The sequence below is a fragment of the Carettochelys insculpta genome, chromosome 16 (assembly GCF_033958435.1).
Source record: "Carettochelys insculpta isolate YL-2023 chromosome 16, ASM3395843v1, whole genome shotgun sequence".
Taxonomy (NCBI): Eukaryota; Metazoa; Chordata; order Testudines; family Carettochelyidae; genus Carettochelys; species Carettochelys insculpta.
Window position 1 is genome coordinate 3,290,254 of NC_134152.1, and position 26,940 is coordinate 3,317,193.

General features: G+C 47.4%; 1 protein-coding gene across 2 annotated transcripts; it reads right to left on the bottom strand.

The window, feature by feature from the left end:
* Positions 1–4,743: 4,743 nt before the first annotated feature.
* Positions 4,744–26,528, bottom strand: DNAJA3 (DnaJ heat shock protein family (Hsp40) member A3). Of its 2 annotated transcripts, XM_075010344.1 has the most exons (12): positions 26,312–26,528; positions 23,670–23,806; positions 22,470–22,553; positions 21,377–21,577; positions 20,325–20,477; positions 19,084–19,231; positions 17,648–17,712; positions 16,362–16,490; positions 14,355–14,470; positions 13,001–13,098; positions 6,777–6,899; positions 4,744–5,926 (listed from the first exon to the last, which is right to left on the bottom strand). In XM_075010344.1, exons 1-11 carry the CDS (start codon positions 26,496–26,498, stop codon positions 6,790–6,792), a joined length of 1,428 nt encoding a protein of 475 aa, XP_074866445.1. In that variant the 5' UTR covers positions 26,499–26,528; the 3' UTR covers positions 4,744–5,926; positions 6,777–6,789. The 2 variants fall into 2 exon arrangements, with proteins under 2 accessions (XP_074866445.1, XP_074866446.1); XM_075010345.1 differs by lacking the exon at positions 6,777–6,899.
* Between the last annotated feature and the right edge of the window lie 412 nt (positions 26,529–26,940).

A 26,940-nucleotide genomic window follows, 5' to 3' on the forward strand; every position in this document is an offset into this window, starting at 1 on the left:
GATCCTGGATGGGCAGAGGGTGTCCGTCCGTCCGTCCGTCCACCTGGCTGGAGCCAGCAGCGTTCTGAGCCCCACAGTAAGGACCACTCACCCGGCCTGCAGAGCTGGGAAGGGTTAATCGCTGGCTGTCCGCGGAGTGCTTAGAAGTCAGTAGAGCTGAACTACCTTAAATAGCCGCCTACGGCTGGAGCGGTGACTCGGGGTGCCCGGCACAGGTGGGAAACACCCACCCCATGTGACAGGCAGGAGACCCCGAGGCAGAGTTATGGCTAACGTTTGCAGGCATGGCCTCTGACTGCGGGTGCCTCCGGCAGTCCCCATGCAGACTGCAGCTGGGGCTGCTCCTGTCTGCAAAGCAGGCCCCAGGCTCCTGCACCGGCCCCTCTGGGCTCATCCGCCGGTGACTTGCGCAAGGTCGCATGGGCAGCCCCTTGGAGCCGGGACTGGAAGCCAGGGATCCTAGAGCCCAGTTACGCGCCCGCCTCCCGCTTCCCTGGAGCTCTGCCTGGACCATCTCACTGGCGTCTTGTGCCGGGGCCCAGCGACTAACCAGCGCTTGTTCGACTGTGGCGCCACCTACTGGCGAATGAGCAGAAAGCTGGGCCCCGTTCAGGGCGTCCCAGAGACAGTCCCGGATTATTCTCGCACACGCTGCAAGGATCCGCTTCTCCACTTACTGCAGCTTCACGGGCTCGTGGGTCTAACGCTTGCCTGCAGTGAGCCGGGGGTGCACCTAACACAGAGCCCTGGCCGCTTCAAATATCCCCACGCACTTCCCACAACAGATCATCCCAGGCTGCTCTGGCCTCACTCCAGTTTGGGTAAATCGGCCTCCTGACAACATCCCGCCGCAGTTTCACCTGGATACAAAATTCTTCCAACTTTGGGCCTGTGCTGTGCCATGTGCTGTTCAACGCTGCTGCGTTCCACCCCAGAGGTGGCTGCATTTGGTGTTATGCAAACTTCCTGACCGAGAAGGGAATGATCTCGTCCGTGGGGGGAATCAGAGGCTGACTGAGTTGTTTAAGGGCTTGCTAGAGCAAGGATTACAAGTCCCAGAATAGCAGTGCCTCAGTTTCCCCCTCTAAATCTAGAAGTCAGAGTTCACCTCACACTCGTAGGTGAGTCTTAATGTTTACAAAAGCACAAGTCCAGTGGATAGTAGGTCCTAAAGAAATGCAAAGTAGGCTTCAGTCATGCCAATGAGTCCTTGTTGACATGGCCTGGTCTTCAACTTTTCTTTCTTCCTCCGCCTATTTTAATGTTAGGAAGTTAGGGCTTCTCTTGGCTGGACAGCCAAGGCCTGGACACACTAATGCAAGGGACTGGGAAGCTGAACCACAGAGAGAGGAAGGGGTTTTAGCCAATCTCCAGAATGTTTTGATTCATTCTGACTTCTAACTGTAACAACTAACAGTTGGGAGAAAGGCAGTCTTGGTTAAAATCCAACTCCCTCAGTCCTCTTCACTTACTATTTCAGTAACAGCAACGAAGGGTCCTGTGGCACCTTATAGAATAACAGAAAAGTTTTGAGCATGAGCTTTCGTGAGCAAAGACTCACTTCATCAGATGCTTCTGATAAAGTGAGTCTGTGCTCACGAAAGCTCATGCTCAAAACTTTTCTGTTAGTCTATAAGGAGCCACAGGACCCTTCGTTGCTGTTACAGATCCAGATTAACACGGCTACCCCTCTGATACTTTAATATTTCAGCACACCTAAGGCACCCCTAACTCCTCTCACAGATCATCCTGAGAAAAGACCAGAGCTCCTGTTTCCATTTACATTTTAAAGGGAAAACAGACTTTTTAGGCCTGCTTTCCTAAAGAATTCAAACAAACCCCCCCCCCCCACCCCCACCCTTCTAAAAATCATTTCGCTGGTTTTTACTGACTGCTCCTGTTCAGAACGTAGGTTTAGGTGGGTTGGCAAAACAGCTGGCGGGCTGGATTATTGAAAGGGACACCAAGGCGTGCACTGACTGCAAAGTCACGTGCTAGTCTCGTCTCTAGATAAGCGCTCTGCCTTCGGAAGCAGTTCTGGCTGGGATCTTTTACTCCAGCTCTGCCCATGTGGTATCTTTCTCCCATCAGTAACACAAATGACGTGTCCCTTCGAAATCACTGCGAGGAAGAACTCAGCTCATTTTGAGACAAAGCCTCCTGGACCAACGCCCTAGCTGAAAATATTCCTGGTTGGACGCCCGGCAGATCAAGGCCTTCCTCCAGTCCCCTGTATGGTGTGTAAGATACATGGAAAATCACCCAAGAGCCTTTGTTCTAGCCATTGAAGGCTTCTTCCCCTGTTCTTTTGCAGGCATCAGCCCAGCATGAGAACCTCACTACCCTGGCACCAAAGCATTGGCATATGGAGCTTACCTTGAAATTGAACCCCAAATCCAAAATCTTTGATCTGATAACACATCTGCTTTTAACGACCTTTGACCTTATTTCCCCATCTTCCCCCATTCAGGTTTACACAGTAGAAAATAATTAATAGCCAAAAGAGGGGTGTTGAATTGTTCTGCGTGTTTTCAACAGCTGTGAAAAGAAAAGGGTTTGTTTGCAAACTACCCAGAAACTCAATCTACCCAGCCTGGGCAAGGGTTCCGTGTTTTGCTGAAAAGTCCTGGGTCAATTGCTTGGTCAAATAATGTCAAAAACGGCCACTGGTTTAAACCCGAATTTCTTAGAAGAGTCACAAAAGAGAAGGCGGCATTAGGGTCACCACAAGGCCTGTATCTTTATGCCTAATTACAAAACAAAACAAAACTGCAATCCTGTAGCACCTTAAAGACTAACAATATTATTTATTAGGTGATGAGCTTTCATGGGACAGACCCACTTCTCCAGATCTGGAGAATCCTGAAGAAGTAGGTCTGTCCCATTAAATCTTTTTTGGTTTGTGTAGACACAGACTAAGGTGGCTACCTCCCTAAGACTACAAAAAAACAAGTTGCTGAACTGAGGTATTTTAAAACAGTGCAAGAGAAAGAAATGGGGTTCTAAAGAACTGAAAGGAGGACCCCCAGCTGGAATCAGAGTAGGCAGCCACCTACATCAGCACATTCCTGCAAGAATATTTGATTGTGGTCAAAGAGAAGGCAGACAAAGGATGTTATCTGACCCAATAATGTACTGGCCTGGGTCGAGTAGCCCAAAATAGGCTGTTGCTGATTGGATGCACGTCCATCTGCACCACCCTCTCCCCGTCCTGTGAGCATAACTACAGGGTTGGAGGAGAGTTAAACCTAGGGGTGGTTAGTACATTAGAAAAGGCTTATCCAATGCTCCAATTCCTACTGCAGAGACATGGAGCGATACAACTGGGCCTTTCCACCTACCTGCGACAGTTTCTGGGCTGGTGCCCGGCAGGACGACGAAGTAGTTCAGGATCTCCCCGAAGCGACCTCTCCAAGGAGCATGTGGTTGGCACGGCTCTGTGGGAGTTAGATTTCACTGGTGCAATTAACCCCTCCTGTTTTATTTCAGCTGTGGCCGAGGGACTGGCAGCCTGCTCAGTGTTCACAGTGCAAGGGGCTTCCTGCACACCGCCCCCTGGCTTCCAAAGGCCGGATGATTGTAACCATCTCTTGGGGCACTCAGGCAGCAGTGTGAGCAAGAGCAGAAAGTGGAGGGATTCCCAGAGCTATCTCACTGCCCCCAAGCTCAGTGAGTCCCCCCTCGGGCCTGGCTAGAGGGTTAGCACCATCACATGGGGAACGCCAGGTGCTCAAGCCACATGGCAGAAGCAGGTTAAAGGGCAGACTCTTAAACAGCAGAGTGGCACTGTGGTAACGCTGCGCCCAGGCACCCGAGGCTGAGTTTACAGGTTGGGGAAGGAGAAAGCCCACACATGAGGCGTGCCAGAAAACAGAACGAGGGAGAGGTTACAGCACAGTAACCAACCCCCTCGTGAGGAAATGGAGGCAGAGGTACTCCACCGCTGCCCTACCAGGCTAGGTGCCTCAGAGGAGCCTCCAAAGCCAGCAACAGCCTCTAGTGAGCAGAAGGCGGTGTGAGGGTGTCCAGTCCAGAGGGGCTACACCAAAGCCTTGCAGGACTGTCATGGCTACACTGGCTGCTCTCTGGCTCTAGGCATGCATCTGGCTCCGGCCAATCCCTTGCCTCATGATGCTGAGAGGACTTCTTGAGCCCAGTGGCTCGTAACATTTCAGAGCACCGCCTTTGCTGCAGCTGGTCAGACCTGCCACCAAAGTTGGCAGACTGAAGGCCAAGGAGGACTTCCCAGCCACAGCAGGTGCAGCAGCTGGTACGCACGATCTCCTAGAGCAATCAGGGTAAACAATGCAGACTGGAGAAACAGACGACCCCGATCCATTAATAAAATGCAAGGGAGACACTTTGACACCAGCCTGCTTCTCAGCCCCCTTTCAGGCTGCGCGCTTTGCTGGCTTCCTGCAGCCTTAGTCTGAGCGAAGCTTGCAAATGGAACCGAACAGGCACGAAGCTGCAGCACCTCTCCAGTGCACAGGGTACAAATGGCCAATAAAACCCTGGCAGGTCAGCCGAGGCAGGAGAGGGCCCTACAAATTTAAGCATTGTTCCTACCCGAGTGAGCAGTCAGAGACTAGGGCAGAGTGAAGGAAGAGGGCTGAGACTCCTTTCCACACCCTTCCCCGAGCAACACATGCCTTCCCCGCCCCGGGCAAAAACCCTTCGCAGCCAGCAGTCCCAAGTACACATTCGGCAGGTTTGTAAGGAGGGGGAAGCAGCACAACACAACAGGTTTTAAATATCTTTATGATTAGATCATCTTATGTACATCAATACAGAATCACTTTACAGACAGTAATCAGGAAACGGGTGCTTATTTTAGCAATTTATGAAGGGACGTACGACGTCAGATCCTGTTTACTTGGTCAATTCCTAGCACATGGATAGTTGTATAGTATTCAACTAAAAGGCAGGCTGCAGTAACCATGAAAATACTCTTTGCTTGTGCTTAATTCCAGCTGTAGAGTTATCAGTAAATCCATTTGTATTCTTGCACCTCTATCAAAATGAAACGATGATTCTTAGAGGCTGACCATTTACTTTGGCTTGTAACATCACCAGCAGAAGAAAGCCCTTTCTCTTGAGACTAGCGGGGCTCGGCTGTAAAGTAACCATTCACAGACCCAGTACGCTGCATAAGAGCTGGGGAGAGATCTGTACTGGGTTAGAAAAAGCTGTGTTCTGCCCTGTTTTGCTACTGGTAGTTAACCTTGGAGGGGAAGGGGAGAGTTGGTGCAGATTCTAATCAGAGTTGTCTGTAGAAGAGGCTTAGGGAGACAAGGAAAGCCATGCCCGGTCTCACACCCTGTGGGGGACCACATGTAATTGTGCCTCCTCCCAGTTATTCAATCTCAGCTGATATGAGCTATCCCTCTGAGAGAGAACATATTACATGCAGTCTGGAACCACTGCCTCTTCACGTTAGATTCTGTCATTCGCTAGACAGGCCTGGGGCACTGACAAGCCCAGGCTTCTGGGAAAGGGTGCACCAAGCAGATCTAGTACCCAAGTGGCTGGATTTGTCCAGATGTGCAAGCTGAGTGGGAAACCACCTAGCTGAAAGCTCCGTCCATACAGCAAACTGATTCATTTCCTACGCAAAACAACATTTTCATTTTACCATTAGAATGTCCACGCTTGGCTCTGACTTTAACACAGGCTTCAATCCTGTGAATAGGGCCAGAAGGATCCGAATGAGCTCCCAGCACTAGGAACTCTAGATGCCTGTGTTACCATTTCCTAAGGTGACCAATTCCAGGTGGTTGATGGCGTTGCGGGATGGCAGTGAGTTTGCTGTAAGTGACATCCTTTCACTTCCAAGGCCCACAGCCAGACGACAGAACGACTCCCCCCCAGGATGCAGGAATGATCTACTGCTGCTTCCCAGTCTAGTTTCCAGTAGAACGTTTCCCTGGAGTTAAAGATTGGGAGAATATTTAGCATTTAATGAACTACTCACGTCCACACGTAAGACGGTGTCACAGTGCGCAAAGGCTGTTGGCAAATGCATCAGTATCAGGTGCCTCCTTTAGCTATAAGCACACTTCATTAGTCCCCGGGAACTGACCAGAAGGAATCTCAACTAAGAGGGCGACAAACTCTGGGTACCTGGTGCCTAACTATCCCCAGCATGTTCTCTGTTCCATCTCATTCACAAACAAGGTGCAGAAATTCCCCTGGCATGAAGTGCCAGCCCTGTACATCCAGCCTGGGACTGCGAATCAAAGTAGGTTCTGTTCTTGTGCTATTAAGAGTTCCACAGGCCCCAGTGACATCTCTGCAATCCCCTGGCCTTCGACGGGCTTGCCAATGGGTCACCAAAACACGTAGCAAAGCTGCATTCTCTTTCTCCTTGTGCAGCAGCTGCAGAATGGTGCGTGCTGGCTGGAAGGACTAAAAGCACTAAGCTCGTTTCCATCACTGTGAGCAGATCTTTCTCTAAATACGCCCCGGGAGCAGATCCAGGGACTAACCCAGGGCCATTTCCACTTTTCAGAGTAGAGATGTGTTTTAAACCGTTCTCTGCTGCGTATCTGGCTAATTAGCAGCTACAACGCAAATCAGCCCTTCGCTGCTGGGTTCTGCTACTGTTCAAAGATAAAATAAAGTGACTGGGTTTTCATACTAGTGGCTGGAAGGCCTGAGGCTAAGTGTGAAGCAAGGCAATTTGTTCACTTCCCTTACCAATCTACCTCCCAAGAGATGTGTGTTCTGCTTAATGCGAGGAAAGAGCAACCAATAAAGTACAAGAGGATTCCTACCTCAGATGGGATATCAGGAGCTAAACATTTTCTTAAGTTTGGTAAAGAATCCCTCCTTGTTCTCCCCCGCCTCAGCCTCAGGCCTGTCCTCGCCTGCTTCAGAGCTATCCGGGGCCCTGCCACCTAAACACAAACAGCAGAGCCACTATCAGGGTACGCTTCATCCTCTGCCAATCACCACACACCCTGGAACAGCATGTGTATGCCTAGCTCCCATTCTGGGGTTAGCTCAGACCGTGAATTTGGGACATGTGCAGTGAAACGCACTTTGCCTGGTGTTCACCAGTGCAATATGTGCAGATGCTGTAGAAACATCCCTACACAGATTTGCAGCTGCACACAAGTCACCTGCTGTTCCTCACGTGCCTTTCCTGGCAGTGGCTGGAGGGACTGACTACACCAGACACCGTGATTTACACTCATGATCATGGTGAAAAGTCTAGACCCCAGAGATGAAGGACACATCAGAGTGCTGTGCTTCGCCCCCCCCATGCCCCTGCCCACTGACGTTCAAACACTCCAGGTTTAACAAGAGTTTATCATGCGCTAATCAAGTTTCATATGTGAACAAATATTAGATAGAAGGCACAAAAGCCTTAGCTAGTTCAGCTTCTAGTAACAGCCACAGGCAATGTGCTGTGCGCGCACCGGGGGAACGTGACAGAGCAGGCAAACCACATGTAACAGACTATCAGCGCTCTGAGCAGCTCATTGTTAGCTTCTCCACGCCACCAGAACAGCCTCCTGGGTCCAGCAAGCTAAGCACAGATTCTCCGTACACTGCTCTTCCCAGACTTGTGCACATCAACTGCCTGCATGTAAGTTACAGATTGATGCAATTACTCTTGGATACAAAGACTGCGGTTGCGTTTAAAAATGGAACTGAAGGGGTGCATTTGCTAATGCTTTCAGGAGTCCATTTTTCAAAAATCTGAGCTGTTTTTGAAATGCCCCAACTCACTTGTGAAGGATACTCTCTAAAAGCACTTTTATCTCTGTTTGGTTCCCTCTTTCGTTCAAACTTTTGGCAGCTGGCCCCCCTTTCAGGAATATGACGCAAAGACCTATCCGTTTTCATGCTTACATCTTCTGCACCCCTCATTTTGGTGGAGATCTTCGTAAGAACCCGCCCCCCCCCATTCTCAGTTGGTTTGATGAGCAGCAAAACAATTAGCAATGGCACATTTAAATCACTGTCACAGGTATCTGAGTAAGCAGCCACTGGATTCAATAGGAGCATTGCTCTCCTCGGGGGCTTCCTTTCTGGATCTCAGCAGCTCAGGCAGATGTTGCTACACTGGTCACATTTTGAGGGTTTTCTAACACAGAGACTTGTGAATGAACAGAAGCTGGAAAACTCTGCACTACCACTGAGCTTTGGAGCCCTATCCAGGGAACTAAGCCCCACTACACTAGGTGCTGCACACGCAGAACAAAAGGCCGGTCCCTGCCTTGAAACTGTCTGGTCCCACCTGGTGCCCTCCCAAGGAGTTACCTCACCGCTGGAAAATGCAGGAGCAGCCCAGGCTGCGCCTGTCGAAGGACACCTCCCATTAGTAATGAATCCCATGAGTAGGCCATCACCTAACTGCCCAGATGGGGGAGGACAAGGCCCCTCCACTCCTGGTCACACCTGCACTCAGCATAGGCCCTGTTTTCAGGCAGGTCACACGCTATTTAGCCACTTGATTTCTTATTTATTACCTGTATTGCAGTGTTACATAGAGGCCAGGGCCCCACTGTACCAGCTCTATGCAGACACAGAGCTGTGGTCCCTGCTCAAGACAGCTGTTATGTCTCAATGCAGGATGGACCAATAGAAACAGGCCCTGGAGTGTCCTCCTGTGCTAGTGTCTCCCGCCTATCTCCCTTACTCTTTGCATATGAAATTACTTCTTTGCATGTCAACCAATGCCACTGAAAATACACAAGATTTCAAGAGCTCTGTTTTTGAATGCAAGGCCCTATGACAGACAGGGCACAGTTGCTGTGGGATCCATTGTATTACATGATTTGTGTACGACTGAATGATCAAATGACTGTATGTAACCGTAAGTTGGTGGAGGAATTCAAGTTCCCCACCGCTCCTCTTCACACATTCTGCCCTAAGAAGAGGGCTGTTGTCTGCTGGTTACCGATCCCCAGTCTCACAAGACCCAAAGCCCGGCTGGAAGAAGAAAGAACTGCACTATTCCTGTGGGTTCTTGTTCTGAGCTGAGGCCGTCTGAACTTGTAACCACACAAAAACCTGGGCGAGGCTTGAAGAAGACTCCTACCTGAGCATTAGCCTGAAGTTGAGAAAGGTCTCTGGTAGGTATTTCTGCATGTATGGGGGTTCTTTTATTGTTTTAAGGTGTTTTAACCTTTACGTGGCCACTTACAAAATGTTGCGAGGTAACGTGGCTGCTGGCTACCACACCGTTATACCCTTCAGAGAGAGAAACCAAAGACAACGACTGGTCTGGACAGACAGTCCACTGACTGGGAATATCGGCAGACATAGGCACTGAAAAACCTGGTTAGGATGAAGCGAGGAGAGTGAAGGCAGTGGACCCAGCAGTCTGCATGTGCGTGACCTCAGGAAAGTTCATACCACCTGCTAGTGGAAGTGGAGGAAAAGTCTGCTGCTGAAGCTATCCGTATGGAAGCTACCAAGTGTATTTGGAGGGAACCAGCTCACTAGACCTGCAGTCTCTTCTCCATCAGCATGCAGAGGAAAGCCATCAATATCTGAAGCTTGCAGTGTCCAATACGTTTGCAAACAGGACATCACAGTGTGGCAATTCCAGCTCTGAAGCCACACATGGCTCTTAGAGCCTTTAAATGTGGCTCCCCGGAGAGCCATGTTAGGGGAGTGCCGTGCGCACACGCCCGAGAGAAGCATGTGGAAGTGGTGGCCCCAGCAACCCCAGTGAGTCACCGGAATTCATTTAGAATGGGGACTGGTGGGTGCCTGCCTCTGTGGGAGGACATTTATTTGGAGCATGGAAGGCTGGGGGAGCCCGGCGCTTCACTCTCCTCACTTCATCCTAACCAGGTCATTTATTAAGAGCAGGGGAAGGGGAAGCTTGTGGCAAATATGGAGGGACAACAACCACAAGTGTAGCAATCTTTGAATTCTTATTGGACACCACCGTCTTAAACAGTGAGGACAGAAACCACACAGCACAGGGAACTGCCTGACCTGTGCACATGTGAAGTCACTGGGCCTGTTTTTAAGATATTCTTTGTTTGCTACATTCTGAGATGCCCAAAAGAGCTGTGAATATGGGGTGTCCCATCAATGTAAAGGTTGCCACCAGAAGCAGCTCTCCGCAGCCCTGCTGATGAAAGAACCTGACCTAAGGGAAGGAAAGAGCTGTGTACTGGTGGTCTTCTCTGTTGCAGTTGGAGTGATCCACCCTGCCATTTCATCAGACAGTCCCCTCAGTGGAAAGCTGTATGAAATCTGGCAGTTTCACTTGACTGATGCAACACTGTGAAAGAAGAACTGCATAAGGAAAATAACAGGTTTGTGCCCTTTATGATTCCTTACAGAGGAAGACCTAAAAAGGAGGGGTAGATTGCAAACCCGTAGGGGAATTACAAGGACCAAGGGATGGAGACTTGAACAATGGAGGTCAGAAGGAATTTTTTTTTAAACTGTTTACAAATGGAAGGTTTCATTCATTAATATCCATCAACTCAAATGTCTGCCTACCAGGTAGAAAAAGTGTCTCGGTAAAAGGTTTCTCCTCACCGCCCTTAGAATTGAGGACTGAAGGCTTTTCTGCATGGGAAAGTTTGACCAGTATAAGATGAAGGGTGAATTTAAACAGATAGTTACATCAGTATTACACTCTGTGTGGACACGCTCAAGGTGGGGCACATGGCTTTTTTGCCCAAGTTTACCTTAAACCCCTTCCAAAGTCACATAAGATAGCCGCAAAAGGTGCTCTTATTCAAGTGTAAGCATCACAACAGTATAAATAGTTTAAACTGTGCTGCTAGAATTATTTTAGTGTAACTGGCAACATTTTTCCCACATATACTGTTCTTGGGAGCTTTGAGAGCAACCTCCTGCAAAAACAAATGAGGCCGGACTAGCCATTTCTATAGTAAAAAAACTAATAGAAAACACTCATGAAACCATTTTCAGGGCTTCTTTACATGCCATAAACTGGCCAAGAAAGAAAGAATACCTTTAGAGTCTACTGCAGAGTCCAGAACCACACTGATGCAATGGCAGTGAAACACGACCCTGAAGTGGAATGCCCTTCATTTGTACTGTACTCAACAGTATCCAGATCCTGTCAGTGAGAACACCTTTTTGCGGAAGTACCTCTATAAACGCTGCTAGGAATGCTAGACCACTGGGTGGATAAAAATCACCATTTTTTTTTTAAATTAAAGAGATTTTCTGACTTGGATTCAGATTTAGCTCATTAGTTCTTTATTTCCATGCCATTTTTAATCTTAAAATGCTGAAGTGGGTGTTCTGTGCTTCCTTAGAACTTGTAATGTTTCAGATTTTATGGATTTCTCCCCTCCCCCACTCCCAAAGAAGTCTTACTTCAAATGCTCATCCATGCTGGAAAAGGCTAGCCAAGAGTCTCATTAACACGCTTATTGGGAGACCACAACACGCACAGACAAATTGGAAGAGGGCAGTACCACATGCCCTCTGCCCCTAGACTGAAACTACTCAAGTCAAGCTGAAACCAGCTTTTTGTCCATCATGGTCTGATGCAAGAAGTCATGCAACTTAGGAACTTTTGAAAATCTCATCCTTACTAGGGATGTAAAAAACATACAAAAATAGTAGCCATGTAGTTACACGGTCAAAATTCTATCAGTTACATAGTAAAACATTTTACCCAGGGTAAAGAGAGATCTCCAAATGCATGGCCTCCCAGCTGCCATCCTCCCACACCACGGACTCTGCCTCCATCTCCTGACAGCCAGCCCCTCTCCTGAAGTCCCAGCTCTCTGGGGACCTTAGCAGAGTTCCTTTTCAGTTAGCCAGTTAATTGGTTAAACTCTTACATCCCTAACCATTATATACCTAGCTTTAGGCTCTCATTTTTGAAAAATGTGGCCTCTCTGAATAAAGAATTATGACCTTTTTTAATGTACTGAATGTCTGAACAACATTACTTTCCTATTAACACTGAAGCAATTTTGGTCTGAAATGATGGATTTTATGCCATGAACAGAGTTTTAAATAAAAATATCACTAAGTACTAATGCAGCGAACGGTTATAACACAGGTTTTCTTCCAGCACATGGGGAGTCCCAGTCACATAAATACAACTATCCATGTGAGTAAAGTTATGTGGCTGCTTAAGTGTTTGCAGGTTTAGTAGGCCTTAATTTTAAATCTTTGAACCTAAAGTAGTTTTGTAAAATTCAAGTAAGGTACCCTACCTATAAGGGACACTTTATGATTTAATTCCTTCTACCTTTTAATCGAAAGATGAAACAACACAAATGTACAGGCTAGTTTAAGCAAGGCTCAACATGATTAAATCAATGGGTTTTTTGAAGTGATATAAGTAGGATTAATATTATTTAAATTGCGCTGCTCTGCTAGACAGAGCAGATGGGCAGCTTTCGCACACACCCAATAGTCTCCCGCGGAGAATTTACAACATGTGTTAAATGCCATTTAAAAGATTGCGCTTCACAGAGCAAAGTTTCCACTAATTTAAAGTTTCAAAAAGTCACTTATCCTACATAGATACTAGGCCCAATCCTCTTGAAGGCACATACAAAATTCCCTCTGGGTTCACTGGAAGCAGGATAGGCCCTTTATCACCCCTCAAAATGGAATGAAAAGGCATTTCAGATGCACCATGATCATGGTGGAGCTCAATGCTACCACAGAAATGAAGGCTCACTGCAAAATTCAGCTGTATTATAAGAAGCCTCTGAAGATAATGGCGCTCTCCACTCATGCCACCAGCACATAGCTACGTGCACAGTTAATAACAGGGACAAACAGAAAGGTAAGGCTTTCTGGCAAGAGATTACTGCTTTGCACATACTGTATTAACGCCCCACTAACAACAGCCACCTTTACAAAAGACAGAATACTTCACAACTTCAGACAAGGTGAAAACGGCTTATGTGTACACAGCTTGCCCAAAAAGCCACCTTAGGCCTGGTCCCTTCCCAGTACCCTAGAGGAGGCATTCCCACAGCCAGTCAGCACAAAGCAGTAACACACATCACACTCAGCTTACCAGCAGATGTATTTGTGACTCCGTTCACTGTCCCCTCCACATCCGTCTCATCTTCAGCATAGCTCATCATTAAGGCTCGCTGGCGATCTGTCAGGCTCCTGCAGGTCAGAGAACAGTATTGCTATCTCAGTCAGTGGTCACTTTAGAGGTGGATATCTTTGTGGCCTAAACTCAGCTGCCTACCAAGGAGCACAGAGAAGGCGTCCCACTAATGATGCAAACTGAGGTGCGTTCAGAATCCCAATGATCCTCTTCAAATGAGCATCTGAGAAAGGAATATGCCTTGCTAATAGAAACCTTAGTAAGTCTAATGATAGTTCACCTTATAAACAGTAACTCTAGTTGCTGGCCATTCTTAAAAAAAAGAAAATCGAGCAAATGCACCCACCCTTCACTGTTACAAGTACAGCAATGGCAGGTACTAGGGAGGGCTAGAGTGGCATGGAAAGTTAGGAGTTAGCAAAAATCACTGAGAATAAGAAAACCCAGCTGCCTTCTCCTCTGATGTAACGTCGATTCAAATCTGGTCTCCGCTGGTGAAAGAAATGGGAGATGCACCAAAACCACAACTGCCTTGTGAACATCTAAAACAGAGCCACGTATGCCACAGCTCTCCGACTCCATGGACCAGCCCTCCCTATGTGTCATCCTTACTGGCTGTGAAAAACTTCCAGCTTCCACAAAGCACCAAACAGTGTCAGTACAAAATCATGGCACACTGAGAATCCGGGGGCAACAAGCAAAATACAAACAAACAGATTCTGTACAGGTTTGCTGGATTAGTATCAGGAGTGCTTTCGCGTGAAGGAATATTGGGCTACTATGAAGCACCCTTACTGTGGAGACAGGTGTAATGGCAAGCGTTTTGTACAGTAAAACTGCCCCTGTGAGTGCAATTAGCTAGGCATGTAAAAGTACAGTTTGGCTGCACAGCTATGTTATCACTGACACATGATATGGCAGTCCAAGATCACCCCTGTTTGCACCCAGGATGAATCCAGCTATGCTGGCAGAAGTGGATGTAACCCGCTAGGCCGCCAATGTATTTGGAGCAGCCATGCATTTTTAGGCATATCGTCCCGAACAGACAGCTGTTACAGCAAAGCTCTCACACCATGGTAACTTCAGATGTATGCTGGTCAGTGCAGTTTTCTGCTAAAAAGAAAAGCCTACAGTTCAACAAGACATAGAGAAGAACAGTAGTTGGTTTACCTACTTCATCATCTCTGGTTCCAAACATCCATTGATATAGTAGTGATGATCTTTTAAGCGAATACGTCCTGAGAACACAGTCTGCAAAGCAAGCGATTGGATTTCTAAGAGAACTACAAATCTTAGTTCACCTCCCACTTACTTAGGAATCTTGATCTTTATATGAATGTAGTGGTCTCCATAACCATAACTGTTAACCCTGGAAATGCCTTTCCCACTCAGACGTATCCTCTGTTCAGTCTGAATACCAGGTGGGATCTGTGAATATAAAGACCCATATGATTATTATTGCTCTGCAATACCATGATGCTAGTATGGAAATCTTTAAATAGAGGCCAATTTAAAAACCAGAGACGTCACACCTTTTACAAGGGTTTGTCACGACAAACAGCAAATGCCACTGGTGTGCTCATGTCATAACCACTCTTCATTCCACACTGCTGCTGGCAACGGTGTTGCCTTCAAAGTTGGGCATGCGAGCAGCAGCCCCTGCTCTTGGGCCACCCAACTGTGAAGGCAGTACAGAAGGGTGGCAATACCTAGCCCCCTTTACAATGGGCTTGATAACCACGTATGGGCCAGGGTCCCCAGTCTGAGAAATGCTGTGTACTTTGGTACATTTAACCCTATAGTATGGGGCAAAAAGTACACCACAGACCAGATTCCACAGTCTGTGATGAGTTTTTCAGGGCTATGAACTTGGTACAGCCCTACCTATAAACTAATTAAGCTACCCCTCCTGCAGACTGTGATGTAAGGGAGGAGGGATTTACTTCTACGTTCACATAACTCGGTAGCACTCATATATTATGCAACAGCAATGAAAAAACATTCCACACTGGGAACTGAAATGAACAACTGTCTAAGGACCGGAGTAATTTAGGACAGATCCACACTAGAGCACTTTGCTGGTACAGCTGTATCACCAGACTGTACAGCAGGGGAGCAGTCAACAGCTGAACTGTGGGCCAAATCCAAAACTGTCGGGCACTTCTGAACAGCCACAGAAATCTTTTTATTTACTTAGCAGGATTATTTAATCTTTATTCTCTCATTTCCTCCCAGTGCAATCTCCAATACACTGCTCTGTTAATTAGTGGTTGACTGGTTCCCCACAATTCATTATTTGTTCACAATTGACTACCATCTTCCTTGGCAGCTATTGTTAGGTCATACAGTGGTTCAATTTTAACTTCCGTTCAATGCACTGAAAAAGTAAGCAATGGGGTTCACTACTATTGCACAGCATTGTATCTATTCATTGAACAGGGCACGTGTGGTGTGAAAACTATTTCTCTGGAGTCTGGAATGCCACTACCTAAAAGAAAATGGAACCTCAGCAAAAAATAATTGACTACCCCCAACATGAAGGCACGGCATTCCTAGGTGCAATTCTGCCAGTGTAACTGGGTCTACACTGGGGGTTTTGCTGGCACAGACATGCCCGGACACCACATGCCCAGCTAACACGGATACGACAACAAAAGCTTACAGTGTAGACCCTGCCTAAACCTTGCATGTTATGTATCGCTGACCCCTGCTACAGCGTGGTCTAGTCTTTACAACAGAGGATAGTTGAAACCCTATTCCCAGCCCTGCTATTCATTTATTGTGATGTGTGAACCTCACTTCACCAATGCACAAAACAAATAGTTAAATCGCAGAGCCCCAGAATGAGGAACATGACCTCCCTGAATAAAATGCTTTGCGAATACAAATTAACAGGCAGACTGCCAGTAAGATGGTAGGATAACAAAGCAGAAACAAACAGGAAAGAATCATACACACACAAAACCTGGGTAGCAACATTAGCTCAAATGAGTGTCAGGGGACTTCCCCAGGCAGCCCTGAGACAGCAAGGCATTCCCAATTATCTTTGTCTCTTCAGCAGCCCTCACAGTTCTCTGAACACTGTTGGAGAGGCAAAGGGAAGTTGGAGTCACCCCCTGCCTATGTTGGGCCAAGCAGAGCCCCAACAATCCAGCAGTTAAGACTCAAGATGTCTAAGACTAGAACAGCGTTGTCTTGGCATCTGTAACCATAGCAAATCTGCCTAGCATTTTTTCTACTCTTCCTGAAAACAAAGTAGGGCCTCTAACGGTTCCAAGCTAAGTGATCTCCTAGTTCTCCAAGCATTATTACCACATACCGTGATATTGATGGTCTCATACAGGCCCTGAGCTCTGGCTGTGCCACCGAGCACTGCCTGGGCTATTGAGATATAGAGGTCTGAGTGTACATCTGCTCCATCTCTTCTGAACACAGGACTTTTCTGAACCTAAAAGCAAATTGTTCAAGAGTAATGTGCATGGTGGGTCATGTCCACATAGTATATGCATCATTCCCAGATAAAACACCAGGGTAAGCTGTTATACACGGAGAGCAACAGTTTGGAAAAAGCCTAACTCCTCATCCCCTAAAAAGCAAACAGCTGGAAAACCTAAATTAAAGTTATTCTTACAAACTAAACAGAAATACCTCAGGCACCAGATATTAATAGCTAGAGCTGGCCTCTCCTCTGAAGAGTGATGCCAAAAGTGAATTAAGAGGGGTTTCACGTTTCCTAGTGCAATGAATTCCCCGCAATTTTTTAGTCTGCAAGAAAGAAATTAACTTCTAGGGCTGCATCCTCAGCCTGAGAGCTGGGAGTGCAACGGTGCCCTTCACTGCTTGTCAACCACCACCAGGAAATATTAACTGGAGGGTAGAGAAAGAGATTGTACTACACAGTCCATAGGACAATGGAACAGAAAATGGGAAAGAAGTACCCTCAGTGTTTCCTAATACTTCTCTGGCCATTCTAATGACTGCATTTCACAGGCTTTGGAGAGGGAATTTAAGCCATAATGGCAGAACAGATCAGTATTTATAAAGAGGCCCTCAATGAAAGAAAAGAGAATAAAATCCTCTTCTACACTAGGGTCTATAATTTAGTCTTGACACATGATACAGAGGATACACGAGTACAAGACTATTCACAAAGAACATGTCAAACAGCAGTGGACTCATTTTTAAGGCGAGGACATTCTAACTTCTAAATTTAGCACCTCAAATGCATTCCTGCAGTCTCTCTAGGGAGTCAAATCACCTGTGTCAATGCCAGCTACTACTGCATTCATAAATTACTTCCAGGAATTCTAATCACCAGAGTCCATAAGTTCCCCTAAGAACCTGCATGGTGCAGACTGTACCACAGGACCAATCTCTCTATACATAGCAGTGCATTTCAGTTCTATCAATAGGCTCAATAATACTTCCCCAATTGTTATGAGGCAGGCTTTTTGCAATCTCAAAAAACCGGACAGGCCAGCATCACTTCAGCTGGGTGAGATGACCCTCTAGCTCAATTCCCATGGTTACACTGAAAGGAGAATGGTCACCCGCATGCTAACCCCTCCTTGACAGACGAAAGCTCGACGTAAGCGGCATACATACCCGAAACGTAATGAAAATTTCTCTCTTTCCTACAGGCATCCGAACAGTCTGTCCATCCTCCACACCTGCAGTCAGAATGAGGGGTGAATGTGATGCTGTTTGTCTGATGATACGCTCTGCACTTTATATTCCAAAGCACCTACAGCCTTCCAGTCTAACCCAATGCCTGGACAACTCCAACTGCCACAGTGCAATGTCAGCAGAGCACTATTTCCTCCATCCTGGAAGAACCACCCATGTATTTATCAGCTGAAACGGCAGAGGAGGCAGCAGCAGCATAAATCATATTCTCCAAAGGCATCTCAGATGCCCAGAGTTTGAGAAGGGGGATGTCACCAGGTGCTTATATCCGGGGATGCATGCCCACTAGTACCAAACACAAACGCACCATTAGGCAGCTCGTGAATTGAATTCTACTGTATTTTTCCCTTCAATGTAAGTGAATTCAGTACTGCTGAAAGATAAACAACTGAGGTGTATTGGAGGTGGATGTGCTATGTTTAATCTGCAAGGGTAGAGACAATGGAAGCTGCTGCCCAACCAATCAGAGCCTTTTGGGGCACTGGGGGTCGGGGGCACGGGAGTTCTTTCAACACAATATTTTTCATTGAGTTGACAGTTTGGATGATAAATAAATTTATGGAGATACACTTCTCCTAGAACTGGAAGGGACCTTGGGAGGCCATCGAGTCTAGTCCCCTGCCCTCTTGGCAAGAGCAAGCACCATCCCTGACATCTATTTGCCCTACATCCCTAAATGGCCCTGGCCCCCTCAAGGACTGAACTGACAACCATGCACCGACCATGCACTTGTGATCCAAGATGAAATTTCCAAAACGACCTGTGTGTATGTCAATGAAACTCACTGAGACAAAAAGGAGAGACAGTATCTTTTATTGGACCATTTTCTGTTCTCTCACTTACCAAGAGCATAGAGAGCTTTTCTTCAGCTCTGCATAAGCTCAAAAGCTTCTCTCTCTCACCAAAAGAAGCTGGTACAATAAGAGATACGATCACACTCTTCTCGTCTCTCGAATAGCCAGGGACCAACATGGCTGGAACAATACTGTATCTAGTGAAACTTAGAGCAATGACATGTTTTTCTAAACGTTAACCTTAGACATGTTTGCTGGGGGATAGAGCAAGACCCAGAAATTCATTGCACAAAGGCCAAGCAGCCATGAAGTGGTAACCGGTTTCAGCTACCGCCATCCTGAAGCTGTCACCCACAGATGAAGAGACCTGTAACTTATTACTAATCGTTTGCGCCATCTAGCCATCAATGCTCTTTACTCTTGAGACAGATTTGGTACAGAAAAGTTTCTCCATGCTGCTGTGTCTGAACTTTGGTTCCACGAGGGGAGCCATGATACATGCTCAGCTGAGTTTCACATGGGAAGAGATAAACAGATCGCATGCAAATACAAGACACTAACCTGCTGGTACAGGGACCATCACGTTCTTCTTTTGTTTTGTTTGTCCAGAGCCATGACATAACATACATGGGGTTGTCATAACAGAACCACGACCTCCGCATCGCCGGCATGTAGAACGCATCACAAAGGGGCCTGTATTTATTGTCTCCTAGCAATAAAAGAAAGAGGAGAGATCAGAGGATTCCTTTGAAAATGTACAAGCATTAATCATTGCAGTAAAACATCTCTAACTGGCAACTCCAATCCCTCTTAAGTCAAGAGTCCAACACATGCACAACATGACCTGCTTCATGGAAACGTATTCTGCCTTACTGTGGGATGTGGGTAACAGTGGTGGGTCAAATTATGACCTGAGAAGCTAGATTAGGTGCCTCAACCAGCTCTAACCCATGAAGAAATATTAATCTCCTTTTGCTGTCAGCCCGCCAGCTGAAGCAGCTCATGCTGTTTGACACCTGGATGCTGTTATTGAGAAAGTGGGTGAGAGAAGACTGGGCAAGAGGAGTCCTTCCTATCTGAAGGCCCAATTCGCCCCTTCTTCGCATTCCCTGGAGTAATGTACACCTGTGAGGAGTGAGCGTAAAACTCTCCTTTCTGATTTGGTAGCCTTTCAGGCCCAATACACAATCATAAATCACTTGGCCTTCTCAGCAGTCCAGAGAAGGCTGGGCCACTTTCAGCTTCTGAAGCCCCTAGCCATTTTCCTGTGCAAATACACTAATTATTGAGTGATGCCCAGAAAACTAGTTGTGAAACTTCTCAAATGCCAAAAAGTTAACTAGTGTCTAAAGTTGTTTGGGTTTGTTAGTGGTATATGTGAAAAAGCAACACTTAGATCTCAGTCGCAAGGACAAATATCTACATCAGACATGGTATGTGGTCCAGTTGCTGAAAACCTTGGGAAAAAAGTCCAGGAGACTGAACGGCTCCCCTATCAACCCAGGGGTCGTTCCTCACATATTGATGCACAGAAGGAAAGAGATCATGAGAAGGGCAATGCCAGTGCAAGCATAAGTGGCCTCTGTTCTGCGGATGTGGGTTTCTGGCCCTCCAAGGGCCGGTAAGCTGGGCCATTCTAGCAGTACATGTTTACCTATCCAGAAATTGGATAAAGTCTGCATTTAACGACGCCTGGATTTACTGATGATTTCAGGAAGGTGTGTTTAACAAGAAAAAAACACTAATTTGTCCTGAAAAGATAAAGGTCAAAGAACATTTGAAAACTAGAGAACAGTACTTACCATGCCAGTGCCATTGCAGTAGTGACATTGCTGAACCCTGGTACCAGGTTCGTGCCCCTTGCCATCACACCGCTGACAAGAGTCATTGATATTCACCACAATCTCCTTGTTAACACCTTTTGCAGCTTGATTGAATGTCAGCTCCATGATGTACTAGACAGGAGAAAAGAATGACAGGCCAAAAGCAAACTGAAAAAATGTAGTTGTAAGCCCCAGTGGTCTCCACTCAAACTGCTTGGAACATCATTTAAAATACTCAGACACAGTCTGGAGGAGGGGGTCTACCGGACTCATTAATCAGTTTTACATAGATATTCTCAGATCTCCCTTTACTACCATCTTCATTATATGCACAGGAAGGCTAAGGTCTTAGCAACACAATGGCTACGTCTACACGTGAAGCCTACATCGAAATAGCTTATTTCGATGTAGCAACATTGAAATAGGCTATTTCGATGAATAACGTCTACACGTCCTCCAGGGCTGGCAACGTCGATGTTCAACTTCGACGTTGCACAGCACAACATCGAAATAGGCGCTGCGAGGGAACGTCTACACGCCAAAGTAGCACACATCGAAATAAGGGTGCCAGGCACAGCTGCAGACAGGGTCACAGGGCAGACTCAACAGCAAGCCGCTCCCTTAAAGGGCCCCTCCCAGACACAGTTGCACTAAACAACACAAGATACACAGAGCCGACAACTGGTTGCAGACCCTGTGCCTGCAGCATGGATCCCCAGCTGCCGCAGCAGCAGCCAGAAGCCCTGGGCTAAGGGCTGCTGCCCACGGTGACCATAGAGCCCCGCAGGGGCTCGAGAGAGAGCGTCTCTCAACCCCTCAGCTGATGGCCGCCATGGTGGACCCCGCTATTTCGAAGTTGCGGGACGTGCAACGACTACACGGTCCCTACTTCGACGTTGAACGTCCAAGTTAACTTCGAAATAGCGCCCGACGCGTGTAGCTGTGACAGGCGCTATTTCGAAGTTAGTGCCGCTACTTCGAAGTAGCGTGCACGTGTAGACACGGCTAATATGAACACGCATTATCCCTACCTCCTGTGGCTGGTCAAAGGCACTCTGAAAATCTCCAAAAGAGGATCCTGAGAATTCTCCAAAGATCTTCCGGAAAAGTTCCTCTGGGTCAATGGTGGGACCACCACCCCAATACTGACGCCCAGCACCTGCTGAGCCAGTGTCAAAGCCAGCTGTACCATAAGTATCGTATTGCTTCCGCTTCACTTCATCACTCAACACCTAGGAAGGAGGAAGGCACAGTAGCAACAGAGGTGTCTCACAGAACAGAACCGGAGCAGCATGCCTGACCTATACAGAGTATTTAGACCTCTGTTCATTCCAAGGAGAGTCAGAAGTTACATCCACCAACAGTGAAATATTGGCAACTACTACACAATTCCAACTTCAATTCCTCTGTATTAATGCCAAAAGGCGAAATGAACTCCACAGAAGAAAAGCACTCTGTTTCTCTCATGCATACTGGAGAAGCACATGTGATACTCCCAAATAAGCACATTAGTTACAGGCAAAGTGATCAGCTGTTCTGGAATTTTATACTATTTGAAGGTAAACAAAATGATATGCAATTATATGTTACCTCATCGTATGAAAGATAAGTGGGACGAAAGCTAGCACATGAAATAAGCCTAGCAGTCAAAATGCATACAGTAAAGGCAGGGGTGTGTGTTTGTTAGGGTCCTTTCATTGACTAACAGGTCTGATCCAGTACTCAGCTTTCCAACTTCTCACAACTACAGCCACTCGCTTTTGTACTGGGGAACAGCACAGTGACCCATGAGCAGTGTTCCCTGCAAGCCGAGGGCTGGGGCAGCTGTTCAGGAGAGATTCAGGTGCCACCCAGCTGATTAGCAGAGCACCCACAGTTGGCATCATGTGTTTCTATTGGTGGTGCACATCCATACGTGCACATAAAATTAATTCCACTCATGGACCCGAAAAAATTAGGGGGAACACACATGCATAGGCCAAAATCAAGTTTGGAACAAATCAGTCAGATACCCTGGTTAGTTCAGTGACAGGAGAATTAGCGGAGGCATAATTTGTCAAGGCTATAGTTCTGTTGTTCCCTTCCTACCCTCACAGGTAACTGAGTATACATAAGTCACATTACCTCATAAGCTTCTGCCAGCTTAGAGAACTTCTCCTTAGCTTTAGGGTCATCCTTATTTGTGTCAGGATGGTATTTCTTGGCAAGCTAAGCAAAAAATTAACAGATGGAAGAGAAATAAGTCTTCTGTTAGCACTGCTACTTTCATTTTTTGGGGAAAAAAAACATTAGCCAGACCATAACATTTACATTTTAGAAGAGTCCAAAAAATTTTCCTAAATAATTCTCTCTCCATAGCATTCCCACATAAGGGACATTAAAAAAGCAGCTTCCTGGTACAGATTGAACCTCTCTAGTCTGCCACCCTGGGGACCTGACTGGTGCCAGATGACAATATGCCAAACCACGGGAGATGAGTATTGTAAAGCAGCACTACCAACACTTTACTGATTACTGGGCTCTTACTAGACATCCTGGTGTGAATTAAAGCTAAACAACAGCACACAACCTTGAAAGCCAGGATTGATACCTGTAAACAAACTTTATGGGACCACAGGAAACTTGGCAACACCCACCATAAGTGATCATCCAGATAACTAAAATCATGCTGGATTATGGATGTTGCTTTTTTTTCTTTTCTTTTCTTTTTTTTTTTTTTAAACACTCCACCCTCCAGCCAAACAAACATACAAAAAGAATCAGACTGTATTTCTTAAATGCTGAAGGACATGTCTACACTTATGGGAAGATCGATACTGTGACGGTCAATCTTCCCAGGTTCGACCGACTGAGCACACCCAGTGGGAACGTGCTAAATCAAACTGTCGTGGGGCAGCCATTGACCAAAAACTTCTGGCAGTTGCAAGGAGTAAGGGAAGTCAATGAGAGAGTTTCTTTCGTCAAGCTCCCATTGTAAAGAGGGCGGCAAAAATCTATTTTAGGTAAGCCAACCCCAGCTATGCAACACTTGTAGCTGGATTTCCTCCTAGCATAGACCTGGCCTAAGAGTTTTACAGCTTTTTGCCCTCCTCTGAAGTCATGGACATTTATCTGAATCTGCTCCATCATACTTATGTCCCTTCAAAACCCCCCTGTGTCATGCCTGCCATGTTCTCTTTAGCATAAGACCTCTGTTTGGAACTTTGATTCAAGCGCACTATAGATCAGACTAACATAAATAGGTCACAAAGCTGTATCTCCATCACCACCAAAATGGTGAGTTAAAGACATCTTTTTGTTATTGTTTTTCTAAGTTATACATACCTGGTAATAGGCTTTCTTGATCTCCTTCTGGCTGGCATTACGAGGCACTCCCAATATCTGGTAGTAATCTTCTTTGGCGTAGGAGGGGGAACTGGTGTGAAATGAGGCTGCACATATTAACGGAAAGCATTTAGGTCCTAAAAAATCAGAAAAAAGCACCAGGAAGAACTGTAAAACCACACACGTGCTCTCTGTTCCCAAGACCGTTTCCCACCAATCAGAGACTACTAATGTGTATTAAAGATCAAGCCAGCTGTATCATGGAACTGCACAGGCTACATACGCCCACCTTCATTGTAAGAGGTAATACGTTTCATTAAAAACAGGGTATAATTTGGTTTTCACATTTGATGTTACTGAACTGCATAAACAAATATCTTACAGCTATTATGGCATATTTGCAGAACAAATGATGAACGAAAAATCAAGACCCTGGTATTTGGTATAATGGACGGTTTGAACAGGAGAGGCAGACCCCACAGACAATGGATAGATGATGTAGTAGATTGGTGCAGAGCTAGTCTACAGAAACTAAGCCACTCTGCACTGGACAGGGAAAGATGGAAGGATATAGTGAGAGAGGCATCAGATATCAATGGGCTCATGGTTGTTGATGATGACAACAATAAACAAATATGCAATAAAAAGATCTTACAGAACTGATGATGATTCCAAGACATACTAAACTGTAGACTAACGGCTTGTCTTCATGTACAGTGCTAAAGAGGAGCAACTGCCCCGGCACAGAACTTAAGTAAAGAGATCACTAAGCTGACAGGAAAGCTTGTCTCATCAGGTAAGTAACCCACTTCCATGAGTTCTCTTGACACAGCACTGCCTACATAGCTCTAGGTCAGTGTAACTATGTCACTCAAGGATTTGTAACAGCAACGAAGGGTCCTGTGGCACCTTATAGACTAAGAGGAAAGTTCTGAGCATGAGCTTTCATGAGCACAGACTCACGTCATCTGATGAAGTGAGTCTGTGCTCATGAAAGCTCATGCTCAAAACTTTTATGTTAGTCTATAAGGTACCACAGGACCCTTCGTTGCTGTTACAGATCCAGACCAACACGGCTACCCCTCCAATACTCAAGGATTTGTGGCTTTTCACACATCTGAGCAATGTAGTTATACTGATGCAGGTCTGTAGTACAGACCTGACATAAGTCTTTAGAACAGTAACAGGTGACAGTAACAGCTAGTCAGCTGACAGCAACAGCTTTATTTGTCATGTGGATGTTTCCGAGATTCCAAATAGAAGGAAAGGTAATTTGAATGGCTCTAAATGGGAGAGGGAGCCCAAGAGACAGCACATGGTACACCCTATAAAACAGAGAACCTACAACCCACATAATTCTAGCAGGCCTAACAGCACGGTATCTAGACACCAGTATCAGAAGTGCTTTAGCGTTGTCCAAATAACAATCATCTTCTCTGCTGCTCCTTCCTTGAAAGATCTGAATTCCATTAATCTCCATAGGAGAGTGAGGAGAAGGAAGTAAACTCCCTGGACATGTGTGTTTGCATCTACTGAGAGAATCTCTCTACCAAGAGACATGGCATGTATTACGTTTTGAAATAAGACAAACTCATCCTGCTCTCCTCGGAAGGAATTCCATTGACAGAGTTCCTCTGCGTAACTGCTGAGATTTCTAATCTGGACTATGCCAATTCCATCATCTGCATTACACAGTCAATAGGCTGCTGAGGAAGCGGGTTCCCAAGACAATCAGATGAAGGTCACAGAGGGATTTGAAAACACCCAAGCCTTAAAAATGATCTGAGATTGAAGGGCCACACCTATAAGGCATTCCTCTCACAGGAGAGGAATGCAAATCAGGGAACTCGACACAGCAAATGAAGCGCTGATTTACAAATCGGACGTGTCATTTGCATACTCTCATACGATCACATTGCTGGGAGAGGTTTTGGCGGGGGGGAAAAAATCTTCCACATAACTCCCACAGTAAAGCAAGGTACAGTGGCATAGATCATCGCTCGAAGTGCGACTGAATGGGACAAGCACGATCTTTTCCGGTTAGAAACAAAGACACCTGGTCACTCCTGTGACAGCTGTCCAGACAGACCACGCAGCGCGTGACAGGCTGTGCACCTTCCAACAAGGTCAAGGCTTGTGGTCAGGCACTAGTCCCTTCGGAAAACAACTGCAGTCTCAGGCTAGAAGAGCTTCCTGCCTAACGATCAGATGAGCGCTGTTGGCAAGCGGGAAGCAGAGCTCTCCCCTGCGGGTGGCTCGGGCCGACACAACGCTGGAGGGATGAGGAGAGTCGGACTCGGGCGGACGGTGAGAGGCGGCGGCGGCGTGTTGAGCACAATGGCCAGGATTCCCCTCGCGGGAGAGGGAACCAAATCCGCTTCCCTCGCTGGAACCTTACTCGGCGCACGGGCCGGGCCGCGCCGGGCGCTCCAGGACGCAGGCAGCAGGGTCGGGGCCGCCAGGAGAGCAGCAGGCCAGGCCCCGCGCGGGGCTGACAGGCCGAGTACCCCGGCCCCCGCCCGGCACGGGCAAGGGAGCCCGGCCGCAGCACCCCCGCCCCGACTCCTCTCGCTGGCCAGGCCCGGCCCCGGCCCCCCTCGCTCCCGCCCCCCCAGGCGCGGGCTCCCGCTGCCCGCCCTCACCCGCGGGGCGGACTCCGGCGCTCAGGGTCCCGAGGCGGCTCCCTGGCCCGGCGCGGGGCGGGAAGGCGGCGGGGGGCGCGCTCAGCCGGCGGCTCAGCCACACCACCAGCAGCCGCGCGTCGCCGCCGAGGCGCCGGCTCCTCCCGGCCGCCGCGCTCAGCCAGCGTGCGGAGCACCCCGCCGCCATCTTGGGACGCCGCGGCACAGAGCGGCTGCGCGGCCCGGCCGGCCAAAGGGCGCTCAGTGCGCACGCGTCCGCCCGAGGCGACGGGAAGGTTGTGCGCGCGCAATAGCGCCGGGCCCTCGGGGCGCATGTTTTACTACGCATGCGTTAGCCCTGCCCGCTGCTCTCGGGTCGTTGCAGTCTGAGCTTAGAAGCTAAGCAGTGCTGGGCTTGTGTATTAATTGGATGGGAGACCTGGAGCAATATCGGGCGCTTTAAGCTCAGCGCTTCCATGCAGGTAGCAGAGATTCCCCACCCATCCACGCCGCTGCAGGGGGTGGCTAGCTGCTCACACAGGCTCATTTTCATTTCTCCAATGTTGGGGTGTCCAGCTTTGAACATAGGGCAGTTGGTCTGGTGCACTGAGCATCAGCTCTCCCCCTCGAGGCCTGCCTTCCCGTGAGCT

Excerpts from the sequence above, each read along its gene's own strand:
- DNAJA3 (XM_075010344.1), bottom strand. The coding sequence starts at position 26,498 with ATGGCGGCGGGGTGCTCCGCACGCTGGCTGAGCGCGGCGGCCGGGAGG. Across the intron at positions 21,578-22,469 it reads AGCTGGCAGAAGCTTATGAG|GTGTTGAGTGATGAAGTGAA; the intron begins GTAATGTGACTT and ends CCTCCTTCCTAG. Across the intron at positions 17,713-19,083 it reads GATGGTCCCTGTACCAGCAG|GTGTGGAGGATGGACAGACT; the intron begins GTTAGTGTCTTG and ends TTCTGACTGCAG.